Source organism: Tyto alba, unplaced genomic scaffold (genome assembly GCF_018691265.1).
Source record: "Tyto alba isolate M040663 unplaced genomic scaffold, T.alba_DEE_v4.0 Super-Scaffold_7, whole genome shotgun sequence".
Taxonomy (NCBI): domain Eukaryota; kingdom Metazoa; phylum Chordata; class Aves; order Strigiformes; family Tytonidae; genus Tyto; species Tyto alba.
Window position 1 is genome coordinate 43,406,871 of NW_024881328.1, and position 15,425 is coordinate 43,422,295.

Genomic DNA, 15,425 nt, shown 5'->3' on the forward strand with positions numbered 1-15,425 from the left:
AAGATGACATCTTCATGTTCCTCACTTGTTCATGGGTGAGGAGAGCTCAGGTGCCCCTCTTTGAGGGGGATGTGCCTTCCCCACTGTGAAGGTGGCATTGCACCCGAGTCGGGCTTTATCTAGGCTTTCTTCAGCCCCTCTTGCATCCAACGCTTGTGTGTCTCAAGCCAGGACAGCGGGGCAGGGGAACCGTCCAAGGATGGGGACATTTCTGTAAGGTGGTGGAGGTGGGATGGGGAGGAGAGGCCGGGCAGGGATTGGGTTGCCCGTAGGGGACCCCGGGCATGGGGTGCAGGGAAGGGCACGGTGATGGGGAGCTACAGCCACGCGTGCTGCAGTGTGACTGCCATGCTTTCCCTCCTTCAGAAAGGAGAGCTGTAGTGGAGCTTTGAAGGTCACAAGACAAAACACGACTGCGTCCAGAGAGGAGCTGCAGAAGTGAAAATCCCACCGCCCCAGCACACGTACGTGCACAACCAGCAGTGCAACAAGGACGACCAAGGCTGTGCTGGCAGCAAAGCTGGGTGAGATGGGCGGGCTGCACCACCTCTTTTGGAGATCCCCTCTGCCACGGTGAGCTGCTCGTGTTTGCACCACTGTGTCCAGCAGCCAGTCACACTGGCTGGCAGCAAAGCTTTCTTGATAATGGGGCTGGGAAGGCTCCTCTTGAGCCATGACAATGAGCAAAACAAAAAGAAAACAGCAGCAAAAGCATCCCTGTGTTAAAATTGTTGCGATGAAGGCACTGCCAGGCTTTCCACCTTTCCTAGCAAGCACGCCACAGTGCCATGGCTGTGGCTCAGAGGCCTCAGAAAGAGACATCACTACTTTTTCCTATTAATTATTACCCTGGATTGGAATATGACTACCCATACAGCTCAGCGAGGGGGAAAGTTACAGCATTCCTCGGCCAGCCCCTCTGCTACAGCTGGGAAAGTTCACGCAAAATGTAAGGACTTCCACGGGCAGTGGGATCCACGTTAGCAGCCAGCATCATGGCACAGGAAAAAACACGCGGACACCAGCAGACTGCAAACCAGCACGTGATACTCCCCGCACTGCTACCTGCAGCCTCGGGGATGACTTTCAGTGGGCTCTCCCAAAGGACAGAGGAGGGAGCTGCTGCCCATCATCTCACAGTGATTCCAGGTCAAAGAATTTACAAGCTAAAAAGGAGAAAATCACTCAGCAGGCCAAGCACTGCTCTAAGAGAAAGGGGAAAGGAGTGGAACAACGTGCAGGTGGTTCCCGTGGGGTGTTCGTCTTCGTGTTTTGCCGCTTCATGACCGTGCAGGTGGGAGATATCCTCTTCAGTCAGAGTCGGAACTGCTGCTTGAGCTGCTGGAGTGCTGGACGAGATAAAAACGACTTCAGGATAGCACAGAACCAACCCTCTCGTTGTTAGCGATCCTGCGGCGGGCGCCCGGTGCCAGTGCCCAGCCGGGTCCGGGTCGAGGTGCAGCAGCGGGGGCTGCAGAGCCACCTCTCCCCAAATGCCTTTGCACGCCAGCAAAAGGTGTGCCCGCAGGTTTGAACGCTGGTCAGATTGCAAGCCAGTAATTAGTTAATGTCAAGGCCCCCGGGGGGGACGGTGTAGAGGGAGTCAGCACAGCACCACGGCCTCAGTCAGCAAACCCCAGCTGGGATACCTTGACTTGAAGATAAAACTAATAACAATGTTTATTGCAGTGCTGTTGCAAACTGCTTTTTAGAGTTTGGAGCCATTGCTTTTCTGCTTAGAGAATATAATTGTGAGCGTATCATGGGAGGGCTGGGGGTTTTATTATTATTTTACAAGGCTGTTCGGGCCAATTAAGCAAAATCCTGGAGGGTCCTGCTTTCTGCCAGTGAGGGCAAATGTCAAGGCAGATCACCTGCCAAGCCCTTCAACAGCAAGAGGAGCCAATGGTTTGCTTTGTTTGGGAAATGCTCCTACCTCCAGTGGTGGAACCGGGGTCTTGTTTAGCAGTCCCCCACTCAAACCTACTCTAGATGATGCCTGTCCCTGGAAGGGCATTTCCTGCAGCATGTCCTTTTGCATTTCCTCCATTGCTTTTCCTTGTTTGGTTTTTTTTTGTTTGTTTGTTTGTTTGTTTTTGTTGTTTTTAAGAGGGAACTGAACTGCTCCTCTGCTGCAGGAAACTGAGCAATTGGCCCTTTCAGAAACACGACCCACTCTTGAGTGGGCAGGACAAAGTCCTGGGATTTAATACACCATTGTGATGCACCCTGAGCTGTGTCCCTATTCTGAATAGCTTCAAGGAATTTCACGGATCACCTTTCAAAAGACTCACTTGAAATGACTCATGATTGCCTGTTTATTAACCAAACGGGAGTCTCCATGTCTGAAAAAAATCCACTGAGGTCTCCAGCCACCGCAGGGTGGAAGAGGGAGCCCCAGCTGCCTAAGCTGGATGCTGTGGGATGCGTGAGGGGGTGAGAAGGACCACAGTAGAGATTTTGGAAGGCTCCGCTGCCACCTCGCTCTTACCTTGCCTCCATGGTGCTTGGAGTGCTTCTTCTTGTGCTTCTTATGGTGCTTCTGATGGCAGTGAGGGGGGCACGGTGGGCACCCCGTCATTCCCGGTGGTCCCGGATGGGGGTGCCCATGGGGATGATGCCCTGGATGGGGGTGCCCATGGGGATGATGCCCTGGATGGGGGTGCCCATGGGGTTGCTGCCCTGGCGGGTAGGGGCCAGGAGGAGAGGGGCCACAGGGATAGCCACCTTGGGGGCCCTGGGGACAGGTCCCAGGGGTGCCAGGAATCACTGGAGGGTAGCCAGGGTAGGGACCTGCTGGAGTGCCGGGGCCAGGGTATCCCGGAGGGGCAGGAGGACAAATTTGCACTTGCGGTGGTGGCACTCCTCCGGGTGTGCCTAAGGAAGGAGAAAGGGGCTGTTAGTGAGCAGAGCCAGGCTCTCCCCAGAGAGGCAATACAGGGAGCTGTTGCACCCACGCACCCAAAGGACCCCTCCCGGTCTACCCCCTCCTCACAGACGATGCCCCACTCCCCTTCGGTATGCAGAAAATCCCCCTGGGTGCCCGCAGTGATCGCTCTCCGAGCCCCGATGGCTGTGCTGTACCTGCAGCCCTCCCCAACCCCGTGGCCCCTCACCTGGGTTGGGGTTCCACATCCTCCACAGCCCTCGAGCTGCAAGGGAAGGACAGGCATCGTCAGCGCTCCCTCGCAGCACCTCCTGGCACGGGGATGTCATCACCCTGCCAGCAGCTGGGACCCAGCTCCTCTGCCCCGGGCGCAGAGACTGCGCTCGCTTCCCCAGGAGTGCCATCCCCCTCCAGACCCCAACAGCAGCCCCATACCTTTGGGTGACAGTGCTGACCCCAAAAGCCACTCTTCCCACCCCTGTGCACCCCCAAAAGCCCGGGTGTGTGGTTTCCATTGTTAACGGAAACAATAAACCAACTCCAGCCAGGCCTGGGGGCTCAGCCCACGCCCCCACGGGCCACGGGGGGCTGGGGACACCATGTCTCGGTGCAGCGCCAGCCATGGGGACGCTGCGCCCTGCCCCACGGGGTGCCCCTGTTCCCACTGCCCTGCCCTGTGCCCCGCCAGGCACTGCTGCCTCAGGGAGCTGCTTTCGCTCACCGAACCTGCAGAAGAGCTCCCAGCAGAGGCGATGCTGGCAGCACCCTCTGAAAGCACCGCCGGCCGTCCTCAGCACAGCTCTCCTGGGGTGGCAGGCACCCGCTAAATACCGGGGCCCTGCCCGGGCGAGGAGGGGCGCGGCGGGTAGGGTGACACCGCCGAGCACTGAAACCAGCCACACCACTCCCTGCACCACGGCTGTCACCATGGGCACACGGGGAACGTCAGCACGCCACTCCCAGCCGGCACAAAGGTCCCAGAAGGCTGATAAAAACTGGGGAGGGAGGGTGGTGGTTTCACCTCCCAGCGTCAGGTGATGGGGTGAGTCAGGCGTCCCCACCACGAGCCCTGGCTCGGTGCTCCCGGTGTGGGCACAGTCCCTGGGAGTGGGGCTGGCACCGGGGGGGGGGGGTCACCCTCCCGCAGGCACCGCTGTAGGACAGAGGGGCTCAGGGTCTGGTTAATGACACCCTGTGACACCACTCGGGGGGGCTGCCCTGGTGTGTGGGTGGAGGAGCTGAGATCTGCCATCAGACCCAGTCAACAGAGACCCTTCCTCTCTGGGGGGGGGGCGGTGGTCTATGAGGAAGGGACAGAGCCCCTCCCATCCCACCCCCATCTCCCCACTAACACCCCTGCTGCTGCCCTGCGTTTGGCAGCGCTCCTTTCCCGGGCCAGTGAACAGTGCAAAGGGCTAGTTTCGTCACGCACCGTCAAAATGACACCTCGTAGAAAGAGAGTGAGCCAGATCTTGCACCCACCCTGTGGGGGTGTCCCAGGGGAGGAGGGGGGGATGGTTTCTGGGCACAGAAACACACAGGAATGTGTGGGGTCAGGAGGTGCCCACACATAGGGATCTCCTCCCAGGCAGTGCCAGGGGGTCACTGCCATCCCCTCCATTGGGATCCCTGTGTCCCCAGGCACTGCCAGCCCAGCCGGCTCCTTCTGCCCCAGGGACAGGGGGGTGGAGACTGGAGTCCAAGCCCCAGACAGCAAAAAATCACCCTTGGCCAGGGAAAGGCCAGTAGGGGACATAACACTGGGACTGCCTGAGGAGAGCAGCTCTCCCGAGGTGGATACCGAAGGAGCCCAGGCAGGGATGAGTGTGTTTCCCAGCTGTATTTACTGCTGCAGAGCCCCCAGCCCGTCCCTGAGCCCGTCTCAGGCCGCCCGCTTCTCCAGCAGCGCCAGCACAAGCGCTGAGCTTTGCTTCGCCTCCTCCAGCAGCCCGGAGACCTTCTGTGACACCTGCGCAGGGAGGGAGAAGGTGTATTGTTCAGCACCCGACAGGACAGAAGAGCAGTCCACCATCCACCCCATGCATCCCACTGGTGGGCAAAGGGAGGAGGTGCCTGGGCACGGAGGATCCCAGGGGCTTCATCTCCATCTCTGTCCCACCTCATCCCCACCACCAGGTCCGGGGCACACGCACTCCCCGTGCTTACCGCAAGCTTGAACTTCTCATCCGTTACGTCTTTGAGGTTGATCATGACGTTGAAGTAAGCCCCGAACACGGCTGCTTCCAGCATTTTGGCTCCCACCTAGCAAAAGAGGCTTGCGAGAAGCTCTCCTGCTGAAGCAGAGGACCACCGTATGGTCCTGCAGCAGGGCAGACCCTTAGGCTGCAGGACTCCCACCCTCCGCCACCCAGTCGCACACAACGCTTTCCAACCCGGTATTTTCAGGATGTAGCTCCGGCAGTGGGAACCGCTCATGGCCTTGCTACACAGGTGAGAAAACTCAGGCAAGGACTGGTGAACATCAACTCCCCTGCAAGGGTTGCAAAGCTGCCAACAAGCTAGTGGGCAGAAACCACTGGCCAGTTTGGGAAGTGCAGCTGGAGAGATGCATCCTGGAGGTCAGGACACGATGGGACACCTTGCAGGGAAAAGCGGTGAGCCCGGCAGGCTCCCAAGTCCCAGACAGGGCAGCCTGTGAGCTCGGGGCCGTACCTGGATGTCAGACTTGCAGGCCAGGTTGCAGTGGCGTGCCAGCTCCTTCAGAGCAGGCCAGAGCCCACTCACCTTCTCTGCCAGGGCACAGGGCACCCTCACGGCTGTCTTCAGCCCCTGTTGCATGGCAGCCGTGCGTCTGGGAGGGGGGGGGGACAGCCCTGGGGTGAGTGCTGGGTGGCCACGCTCCCCCAGCCCGCAAGTCCCCGCCAGCCCAGCTTACTTCTCCCGCTCTTCAGGGGTGCTTTTTGGCAGCTTCATCGCTTCCTGCAGGCAAAAAAAAAAAAAAAAAAAAAGTAGATTTGCTGCCATTCGCTTCAAGACCTTGCGTGCCTTGCTTCGAGGACCAGGGCAGACCCAATAGCTCCCACATTCTTGCAGCCCCCCTCTAGGTGATGATGTCCTTTCCCCTGGCCCTCACTTGGGCCAAGGTCACAGCCCTGCTCCTGAGGACACCGGGATGCAGCGATGTTGGCCCCCCTCCCAGCTGGAAAGCCCCCCCCCGCTTCCCCGCAGGACGTCTGCCAACAGTGGGACCTCACCACGTAACTGCTGAAGGCGCGGGAGTCAGCGTCCACCATCGCCACCAGCTCGTCCATGGCCTGGTGGAAGGGGGGGATCAGCTTCCTCATGATGGGGTCCAGCTCCTCGAACTGCCGCTTCCCGTAGCTCATCAGCCCCGCCATGCAGCCCAGCGCCGCTCCCTGCAAGGGCACGGTGGTCAGTCCTCCGGCGGGGCACAGAGCCCACCGCTACCGCCCTGCCGACTGCCCTCAGGGGCTCAGCGCACCCAGAGGACCCCCCCCCCCCGAGGCAGGCAGGGACCCCATCCCGGGCGGGGGGCACGTACCAGGGCAGCCGCAGCTGCAGACACGGAGCCTCCTCCCAGCGCTGCTGACCTCCCACCGACCGCCCGCACGAAGGCGCCCAGCGGCTTGGCCACCAGCCCCCCATCCACCTCTCCTGCCTGCACCAGGTACCTGCGGCACAGCAGCCCCGTGGGTCAGAGCCCCCCAGGGGCAGGGACACCCACCACCACTACCACCCGGACCCTTCTCACCCGGCACTGTGCTCCCCCATCAGGTTTTCATTCACCCCTTTGCTCTGTGGGTGGCTGAGAAAGGGGCTAACCCACAAAAAAAAAAAAACCACAGTGAAAGGGTTGGGGAGGGGACAAGAAGCCCCGCGGGGACAGACGGACAGTTGGGAGCACGTGTCCTGGTGGTGCGGGGCGGGGGGATTGCTTTGCGTTACGCAGGTCGTGCTCCTGCAAATGACGTTTGGTGGGACAGAAACGCGCCTGCATCCACATCCCCAGGGGACAACAACAAGGACTGAAAGCGCACGTCCTGATTTCACCTTGGCGTGGGTGGATTTCCCTTCCTCTCCCCCCACAGAGATGTGTTTTACACGGTGTCTCTCCTTGGAGGGCAGCGCGTGAGCCGGAGGCAGTGAAGTTTGGGCTGGGGTGGTGGTTTTAACACGCACACACACTTAAGTTGGGCCACAAAACCTGCTCCCGCTGCCTGCCCGAGTGACCTGGAGTCCCCCCCCCACTCCACACTGACACCCAGCAGCATTTGGGAGCAGGGCCCACACCGCGCCTGCGCAACACCCGGCGAAGATGCCCCCTGGGTGTGAAGAGGAGCTGGGTGCAGGCACCGCTCCCAAAACAAGCTGAGTGCAAGATGCAGGCAGCGGGATCCCCCCATCCAGGCAGGGACGGGCGCCCTGACGAGGAGCAGGATGGGGGGTCCCTACTCGATGATGCGCTCCCGGGGGTGAAATGGAGACAGGGAGTCCAGGCCCAGCCGGCTGACCACCTGCAAGGAGCAGCACCGCGGCGTCAGTCCCATCGCAATAATTCCCGTTGCATCCTCATTCCCTGCTGTTAATTAACCATGGGTTAATGCCCTAGGACAGAGTTGCTGGGGCCACCACCTGGGGAAAGGACGGCTGGTGTCACCAGCCCAGCCCAGGCTTGAGGGTGGCGTGCGGCCACCTACAAACGACTGGAAACTGCACCAATAAATAATTAGCTTGCTCTTATCTAGCAGGTTCCCCATAGGGTGGAAAAGTCCCTCCCTCCAGCAGCTGAAAAGCAGAGCCCGTCTCCTCGTTTCCAGCTTCTGCTGGTCCTAGGGCAGTTTCCACCACGCCACACACTGTCCTTGAGCTCCGGGGAGGTCTCCTTCCCCTCCTGGCCTCCACGCAGGGAAGCTGGGAAGCTGCTGCCCGCACTGTCCTCAAGGGATGGGCTCTCTGCTTCCTGAGCATCCCAGTGTCCTCAGGACAATAAAGCAACTCGTCCCACTAGCTGTGCCCTCACAGATTGACAGGCACCATCCCTGAAGACAAGTGTCACGCCTTGGGGCTGCCGTGGTCCCAAATCTCTTCTCAGTGCCACTTTGGGAGGCTGAGGGGCTATGGGGTGTGTGTCTCTCTCATGATCCCACCCTTGCCTTAGTACCAGGAGGAGCCACATTACCAGCCTGATCTTCTGTTCCTCCTCCAGGATGAAAAGTTTTTCCTTCTTGATGTAAAACTCAGCCGTATCCAGCATGGCCTTCTTGGGGACAAGCCCCACCAGCTGGGACCCCACCACAGGGAGGTTCAGTGCCTGCAAAGGACATCAGAAACATGGCTGTCTCCGGAGCCACCTGCCCTGCCACCACTGCCACCCCAGCCTGGTGGTCCTCAGCCCTTCCTAGGACATGGGGAGCTCAGGGAAAAGCCTTCTGCGGAGGAGCTGGGGGCTAGCAGCAAGTCACTGAGCTTGGCTGAGCTGAGCGTGAGATAAAGCAGAGCTTGACCTGGGGATAGGGGGACAAACCTGGAGGGAGACAGATTTTGCAAAGTCCCCAGCGAAACAAGCGTGGCGTGCCGCCCCGCGCCACCCACCTCCGCATCTCGGCAGACCTCCTCATAGACAGCGTGGAGCGGCGTGGTCTCAAAATCCAGCAGGTTCGTTGAAACCTGGGCTATATTCTCTTCCTCCAAATACCAGCCGATGCCCTGCACCTTCTTCAAGCGCCCGGGCTGCCAAGAACTGCCGTGGTCAAGGCATGGCCCGGGAGGCATGGGGGCAAGCAGGTCTGCTGCTGGCATGCCACCGGCATGGGGGTACCTGGTCGGTGCCACGACCCTGCTCGCGGATGTTGAGGGCGATGCGGTGAGCCAGCTCCTTGGTGCACAGCAGGTTGATGTTGTACGCGATAAGGAAGGTCCGGGCGCCCGTCACCGTGGCCCCCCACCGGGGGATGAAGGTTGGGGGCCCAAAATCGGGACCCCACTCCGGTTTTGCAAGCTGGGGAGGAGGGAGGCGAGTGCATGGGCTGGCACCGCCGAGCAGCATGAACCACCCTCCCAGGGATGGCATCTCCATCCCCAGCTGGCATCTGTCATGACCACCTTCATGTTCAGAAACACCCATAGTGTTTCATCAGCTCCTCTCCCTGCGAAGGGACTAGGCCAGCCCCATGGCGCCCTCCCCGAACCTGGGGAGGTGCAGCTCGGCTCTGCCCGGCCCGTGCCACCCAGCTGGGTACTGCCAAGCTCACCTTCTCGGGGAGCGCCTCATACTCCCCGGCGCGGATGGCAGGCAGGGCTTTCCTGCTCTCCTCCCGTGCCGCCTCTCCGTACAGGTAAACTGTGAGACAGAGCCCGGGGTGAGCACCGCCGGTGGCGCATCCTCCAGCCGGGCCCGGTTTTGCCCGTTTGGGAGCAAAGCCCATTTGGTTAAGCTTTTGCAAAAGGCGTGCAGTTCCTCCACAGCTGGAAGCATGTAGGGCGGGATGGGACAGGCGGAGGTTCCTGGCCCCCACTCACCAGGCACCCCCAGCTCCGCCGCCAAGCGCTGCCCGAAGACGTTGGCGCAGGTGACGCACTCTTCCATGCTGACGTTCATCACCGGCACAAAGGGGCAGACGTCCAGGGCCCCCATGCGAGGATGTTCGCCTTGGTGTTGGGGCAGATATAAGGATGGGAGCTGGGAAGAACGTGCAGACAAGGAGGGAAGACGGCCCTTTCCCAGCCTCTACTGCAGGTGGGCTCCTCCCCCCCCCCCCCCCCCCCCCCCCCAAAACTCACCCGTGTGCCGGCTCATGTCGATGAGCTGCCCGGCCACGCGGGCGGCACGCAGTGCCCCTTCGACGACGGCCTCAGGGGACCCCACGAAGGTGTAGACGGTGCGGTTGGTGGAAGCGCCGGCGTCCACGTCCAGCAGCACGCAGCCCGGCGTCTGGGAGATGGCCTGCCCCAGCGCATCGATCACCTGCCGGACAGCGGGTTGGGGGGGGGGGGGGGGGGGCAAGGCAGCTGAGCTGGGTGGACCCCCCCCCCCCCCCCAGCCGCGGACCCCCCCCCCAGCCGCAGCCCCCCAGCTTTGCAAGGTGAGGGACGCCTTTCCTCAGCTCTCCCCCTTGCCACCCGCGCCGGGGTTGGGGATGTCCCCACGAGGGGATGCAGCCCTGCGATGCAAAGGCACGAGGATCCCACTCCTACCCAGGGGGTTCGGGACATCCCAGCGAGCCCCAGACCTGCCGTGGTGGGGGAGAGATGCCTGGCTGCCCCCACACGTTGGATAGCACCATTGCGAATTGTTGTTCCTGCAGGTACTGTCCTCTGCCAGCTTCAAAACAGATTTGGTCCTACAAAGCCTGTTCCCTGGGTGATTTTATTGCAATTTTGGGTTTGCTGAACTCCCCCGTCCCCACCAGGGCCAAAGTTCAGCCTAGGGCTGATGATCAGCACTGATCCTATTAATCTGGATGGCGTGTTTTGGCACAAAAACCACAAGCAATATTTCTCTAAGGAGGTATGCCAGAGCACCCCAAGCCCTGGTGCTACAGCAGGCAGTGGGGAGGGAGATGCCCGAGCCCCCACTTCTCACCGAGGTGCCAAAGGGGAGCAGGGGCTGCCTTTGGGCATTTTGAGCATTATCCAAGCCAGGAGAGGCGCACAGCACTGCAAAGGAGGGAGGGCAGAGCCTGGCAGGGGGTGCTGCCTGCATGGCCCCCCCACCCAGGGCAGCCCAGCCATCCGCCCCCCAGCATCGCCCACCCCCCAGCCCCTCCACACGCTCCCTCACCTCCTTGTTGTTCCCCTCCGAGAAGTTGGGGACGCACTCCACCAGCTTGGCCATGGTCCCAGGGGCTGCCTGCACCCCACCGGCCCCACGTTCGGCTCCTCGCTCCCTGTGGGTTCACGTGCCCTTTCCCGTCCCACCGCAGAGCAGAATCCTCCCAGCACCCAACCTGTCGCCTCTGCCCCGAGCCAGGGTTTCTCATTAACTGCATCGATCAGCGGACAGGACTCAGAAAGGAGCCCGGATAAACAACATGATGCTGGCGCTCGTGTGTCTGGAGCAGCACCAGGAGCAAGGGCTCTGCCCGCCTGACAGGGCCAGCCGATCACGCCAATTAACCCCAAGCTCCGGTTAATTGCTGGATGATGCCACATGAAGAAAAGCATTTGCTGCCCCATGCTGTGGTTACCGGATGGGGAAACCTGCCCAAGGACCACCAGCCGCCGTGATGGTAGGGGGCCAGCTGGCCCCCCAGGCCCCCCCCCCCCCCCGGTCGCGGGGTCCCCACGCAGCCGTGGGTAAAAGGAGTCGCTGTGAGCAGGATTCGAACCTGCGCAGGGAAACCCTATTGGATTTCGAGTCCAACGCCTTCACCCCTCGGCCATCACAGCCACCGCCGCACGGCTGCGGGGGGGCCCCCCCCCCCCCCCGTGGGAAGCGGGGAAGGCTCCGGGGGGGGCGCTGCGGCCCCGCTCGCACCCCCGGCCCCGCTCTGCTCCCCGGGCAGGGGCTGGCGGCGGGGCCCGGCCCCCCCCAAACCTGCGCCGGGGGTCCCCGGGCAGCAGTGCCCCCTCAGCACCCCCAGGCCGGGCACAAGCTGAGGGGGCCGCCCCACCGCGCGCCCCAGCCCCGTTGCTCTGAGGAGTATGATTCTCACTTCGGGTGTGAGATGCCCCGGCTTCAACTCCCAGGTGGGCCCCTCCTTTGGGGCACCAGCGGCTCTCCTCCCACCCAGCTGCTCCCACCACCACCGGAATTCACCCCAAAAGACATCCCAGGCACCGTGGGAAAGGGACACAAGTTGCCCCCACAAACCAGCAGTACCCACGCAGGGGAGGGAGATGCCCACGGGGCATTTTCTCGCAGCCTGTGGGTACCAGGACCCATCTTCAGGCCAGCCGTGCGCACGGGAAGCCACAGAAATTTCTGGGGAGCCTTGGGGGGCTCTGCCACCCCCAGAGCCGGCTGCGAGGGGGGTTCTGGGGAGGCAAAAGCTGGAGATGCTGGGGGTTGAACCCAGGGCCTCTTACACGCAAAGCAAGCGCTCTCCCGCTGAGCTACATCCCCCCGACTCAAAACCTCCCCCGGCTCGCTCAGCCCCGCCCGCGAAATCCCCGTCGCCGCTTCCCTCCCCGCCGCCCTCCCGCCCCCACCCACGGCTGCTGCCCGGGGGCTTCGGGCCCTGCCACGCGCGGGGGGGCCCTCGGCCGCCCCGCCGGGGCCGCCACTGGCAGGGACGGGGCCTGTGGGGCGGACACGCTGCTCGGGATGCAGCCCCCACCCTCGCCTGCCCGCCGGGGACGCGGGGGGGGGGGCAGCGGGGCTCCCCCTCCGCCGTCCCCCAATGCCCCGACAGACCCTTCCCCACCCGGCAGGGGCCGAGCCCGCCCACGGCGGAGCCGCGTCCCTGCCCACGGGGCCGCGGGCAGCAGCTGGGTGCCGGCAGCGGTGGGAGCCCCCGCCGGAGGGGCCCTGTCCGAGGCGGGGGGGGCGCCCGTCCCCGCTGTGTCGGGGCAGCGTCGCCCCCTCCGTGCCGCGTCCCCGCGGGGGCTGCGCCCGCCGGCGGGTGGGCGCCCCAAAAGTCAGGGGTCACCCGGGAGGGGAAGCGGGACAAATGCAGCTGCTGGATCCACGGAGCAGGGAAGCAGGAGGGAGCCCCCCGCTCCCCGCGCGCGCCGAGGGGCACCCACCGCCGCCCCCGCCCCCAGCGCCCCGAAATGGGGGGGCACCGAGCCGGGGGGGGCACGGGGGGGCGCAGCGCCGCGGCTCGTTGGTCTAGGGGTATGATTCTCGCTTTGGGTGCGAGAGGTCCCGGGTTCAACTCCCGGACGAGCCCCCCCTTTTTGGGGCACCCCCTCTCCCCACCGCTGCCTGGGACCCTCACACAGCTGGGCCACGCCGAGGGCAGCGCTGCCCCGCACGGGGGGCTCAGGGACGCGGCCCCACGGCCACGATGGCCCCCCAGCACTGACACCGTGTGCCCCCAGGCTCTGCTTTGGGGGCCGGGGCGCTGGGGGCAGAGCGGGGGCAGCGCTGGGGGGGCAGGGAGCTGCCCAGGTCCCGCCCCTGCCCACGCAGGGGGATGGAGCTCGGCGGGAGAGCGCTTGCTTTGCGTGTAAGAGGCCCTGGGCTCGACCCCCAGCATCTCCAGCTTTTTGCCTCCCCGCAGCCGGCTCTGGGGGTGGCAGAGCCCCCCAGAAGCCCCCAAAGCACGCCGGGGGCTGCCCGCGGGCCCGGCCGGCCTGGCGATGCTCCCGTGGGCGCGCAGCCCGCGCGTGTGCCGCGCCAAAGCCCCGGCCCCGGCTGCAGCCCCGGTCCCGCAATTCGGGGGGGGCAGGGGGCTCTGGGGTGCCGCGGGGGGGGTGCCCAGCGCCGCGGCTCGTTGGTCTAGGGGTATGATTCTCGCTTAGGGTGCGAGAGGTCCCGGGTTCAACTCCCGGACGAGCCCCCCCTTTTGGGACACTCACCCACCGCCGGGCGCAGCCCCCGCGGGGACACGGCACGGAGGGGGCAACGCTGCCCCGACACAGCGGGGACGGGCGGCCTCCACAGCCCAGCACCTGTTTCCGAAAACAACTTTTGTCCCTCCTGGGGAAGGGACACAATGTACCCCACAAACCAGCAGTACCCACGCAGGGGAGGGAGATGCCCACGGGGCATTTTCTCGCAGCCTGTGGGTACCAGGACCCATCTTCAGGCCAGCCGTGCGCACGGGAAGCCACAGAAATTTCTGGGGAGCCTTGGGGGGCTCTGCCACCCCCAGAGCCGGCTGCGAGGGGGGTTCTGGGGAGGCAAAAGCTGGAGATGCTGGGGGTTGAACCCAGGGCCTCTTACACGCAAAGCAAGCGCTCTCCCGCTGAGCTACATCCCCCCGACTCAAAACCTCCCCCCCTCCGCTCGCTCAGCCCCCCCGCGAAATCCCCGTTGCCACTTCCCTCCCCGCCGCCCTCCCGCCCCCACCCACGGCTGCTGCCCGGGGGCTTCGGGCCCTGCCACGCGGGAAGCATCCTCAGGCCAGCCGTGCCCACCAGCAGCTCAAGAGATTTTGGGGGGGTCTTGGGGGGCTGTTAGCCTGGGGGCTGTTAGCCCAGGGCCTGTTAGACGCAAAGCAAGCGCTCTCCCGCTGAGCTCGATGCCCCCACCCGTGGGGTACCCACGCAGGGCCCAGTGGCCCCGGCCCGGCGTCGGCAGCATGGGAGCTTTGGGAAATTGGTGTGGGCTGAAGGAGAAGGCGCGTGGGCGCCCCACGGGGGCCGTTTGCGGGCAGGCGGGGGCTGTCGGGGCTGCCCCTGCCCCCCCGTGTGTGCAGAGAGCAGCGGGGCCGCATCCCCGAGGGGGGCTGGTCCCAAAAGGGGGGGCTCGTCCGGGAGTTGAACCCGGGACCTCTCGCACCCTAAGCGAGAATCATACCCCTAGACCAACGAGCCGCGGCGCTGGGCACCCCCCCCGCGGCACCCCAGAGCCCCCTGCCCCCCCCGAATTGCGGGACCGGGGCTGCAGCCGGGGCCGGGGCTTTGGCGCGGCACACGCGCGGGCTGCGCGCCCACGGGAGCATCGCCAGGCCGGCCGGGCCCGCGGGCAGACCCCGGCGTGCTTTGGGGGCTTCTGGGGGGCTCTGCCACCCCCAGAGCCGGCTGCGAGGGGGGGGTGGGGAGGCAAAAGCTGGAGATGCTGGGGGTTGAACCCAGGGCCTCTTACACGCAAAGCAAGCGCTCTCCCGCTGAGCTACATCCCCCCCTGCCGCAGCCCCCTCCTGGGGTTTCCTCCTGCTCCCACGGACGTGGGCACGGTGCCACCATGCCAGGCACTGCCCCCCTCCTCTGCGCCCTCATCACCGCCCCGCGTACCCCTCGGGATGGAGCACGGGTGCCCCAAAAAGGGGGGCTCGTCCGGGAGTTGAACCCGGGACCTCTCGCACCCGAAGCGAGAATCATACCCCTAGACCAACGAGCCGGGATGCAGTGCCTGTCCCCGCCCTCCGCCCCTGTGCTGCATCCACCCGTGACGTGGGGGCACGGGGTGATGGCTCTCGGGTGCCCCTGCTTCCCACCACCACCCCCCAGAGACCCACTTCACGCGGTCCCAGGGTTCTGACCTCCCACTCCCCTGCCCCAGGCGTGCCGGTGTGGCTCTGGGACAAGGGACAGGTACCGGCAAATTCCCCCAGCCGTAGTTTTTTTCGGGAGCTGCCAGCCGTGGGGGTCAGTGGGGTGCTGGTGCCAGGGCTCCCATGGGTGCTGTGGGGCGCAGGGCTGGGAGAAAAGCTCCGGGGCAGGACAGGGGGATTTTTCTTCTGGACACAGTTCCTGAGGGTAGGGCTGCCTGTAGCTGAGGTGGGAAGCCAAGCCGCTGCTGGAGCCCCAGCCGGCAGGGACCCCCCTCTCCACGCAGGAGGAACAGGGTGAAGAGCTGATTTTCAGACCCCCTGCCCACAGCGAGCCTCTGATGTTAATTATATCCCACAGCAGGCTGTGCCCGAGCAAAGGTTCCCTCCTCAGGGTACATCCAGATTCTGTGGGCTGACCCCAAGGAACCGGGAGGTTGGATCAGCCTCACTCC

General features: G+C 64.0%; 2 protein-coding genes and 8 non-coding genes across 11 annotated transcripts; 2 read left to right on the forward strand and 8 right to left on the reverse strand.

Moving 5' to 3' along the window:
• Positions 1 to 1,027: 1,027 nt before the first annotated feature.
• Positions 1,028 to 3,759, reverse strand: LOC116965203 (proline-rich protein 13). 2 transcript variants are annotated; one of them, XM_033007348.2, is made up of 4 exons: positions 3,614 to 3,759; positions 3,117 to 3,152; positions 2,492 to 2,877; positions 1,028 to 1,349 (listed from the first exon to the last, which is right to left on the reverse strand). In XM_033007348.2, exons 2-4 carry the CDS (start codon positions 3,133 to 3,135, stop codon positions 1,311 to 1,313), a joined length of 444 nt encoding a protein of 147 aa, XP_032863239.1. In that variant the 5' UTR covers positions 3,136 to 3,152; positions 3,614 to 3,759; the 3' UTR covers positions 1,028 to 1,310. The 2 variants fall into 2 exon arrangements, with proteins under 2 accessions (XP_032863239.1, XP_032863238.1); XM_033007347.2 differs by having other exon boundaries at positions 3,609 to 3,758.
• A 949-nt stretch (positions 3,760 to 4,708) lies between these two features.
• On the reverse strand, positions 4,709 to 10,716 carry FTCD (formimidoyltransferase cyclodeaminase). Its single transcript, XM_042784172.1, has 14 exons — positions 10,650 to 10,716; positions 9,650 to 9,833; positions 9,389 to 9,517; positions 9,121 to 9,209; positions 8,688 to 8,867; positions 8,462 to 8,599; positions 8,049 to 8,180; positions 7,322 to 7,383; positions 6,411 to 6,540; positions 6,103 to 6,264; positions 5,784 to 5,827; positions 5,561 to 5,699; positions 5,054 to 5,149; positions 4,709 to 4,856 (listed from the first exon to the last, which is right to left on the reverse strand). The coding sequence occupies exons 1-14, from the start codon at positions 10,701 to 10,703 to the stop codon at positions 4,770 to 4,772; spliced, it is 1,626 nt and encodes a 541-aa protein (XP_042640106.1). The 5' UTR covers positions 10,704 to 10,716; the 3' UTR covers positions 4,709 to 4,769.
• Positions 10,717 to 11,175: 459 nt separating this feature from the next.
• Positions 11,176 to 11,257, reverse strand: TRNAS-CGA. The gene has a single exon. It is a non-coding gene; the product is annotated as a tRNA-Ser (tRNA).
• Positions 11,258 to 11,861: 604 nt separating this feature from the next.
• Positions 11,862 to 11,933, reverse strand: TRNAA-UGC. The gene has a single exon. It is a non-coding gene; the product is annotated as a tRNA-Ala (tRNA).
• A 697-nt stretch (positions 11,934 to 12,630) lies between these two features.
• TRNAP-UGG lies at positions 12,631 to 12,702 on the forward strand. The gene has a single exon. It is a non-coding gene; the product is annotated as a tRNA-Pro (tRNA).
• A 540-nt stretch (positions 12,703 to 13,242) lies between these two features.
• TRNAP-AGG lies at positions 13,243 to 13,314 on the forward strand. The gene has a single exon. It is a non-coding gene; the product is annotated as a tRNA-Pro (tRNA).
• A 351-nt stretch (positions 13,315 to 13,665) lies between these two features.
• On the reverse strand, positions 13,666 to 13,737 carry TRNAA-UGC. Its single transcript has one exon. It is a non-coding gene; the product is annotated as a tRNA-Ala (tRNA).
• Positions 13,738 to 14,221: 484 nt separating this feature from the next.
• On the reverse strand, positions 14,222 to 14,293 carry TRNAP-AGG. Its single transcript has one exon. It is a non-coding gene; the product is annotated as a tRNA-Pro (tRNA).
• A 236-nt stretch (positions 14,294 to 14,529) lies between these two features.
• TRNAA-UGC lies at positions 14,530 to 14,601 on the reverse strand. The gene has a single exon. It is a non-coding gene; the product is annotated as a tRNA-Ala (tRNA).
• Positions 14,602 to 14,747: 146 nt separating this feature from the next.
• Positions 14,748 to 14,819, reverse strand: TRNAP-CGG. The gene has a single exon. It is a non-coding gene; the product is annotated as a tRNA-Pro (tRNA).
• Positions 14,820 to 15,425: the final 606 nt, after the last annotated feature.

Excerpts from the sequence above, each read along its gene's own strand:
- LOC116965203 (XM_033007348.2), bottom strand. Across the intron at positions 1,350-2,491 it reads CCAAGCACCATGGAGGCAAG|CACTCCAGCAGCTCAAGCAG; the intron begins GTAAGAGCGAGG and ends TATCTCGTCCAG.
- FTCD (XM_042784172.1), bottom strand. The coding sequence starts at position 10,703 with ATGGCCAAGCTGGTGGAGTGCGTCCCCAACTTCTCGGAGGGGAACAAC. Across the intron at positions 9,210-9,388 it reads GGCGGAGCTGGGGGTGCCTG|TTTACCTGTACGGAGAGGCG; the intron begins GTGAGTGGGGGC and ends TCTGTCTCACAG. Across the intron at positions 5,700-5,783 it reads ACCCCTGAAGAGCGGGAGAA|ACGCACGGCTGCCATGCAAC; the intron begins GTAAGCTGGGCT and ends CCCCCCTCCCAG.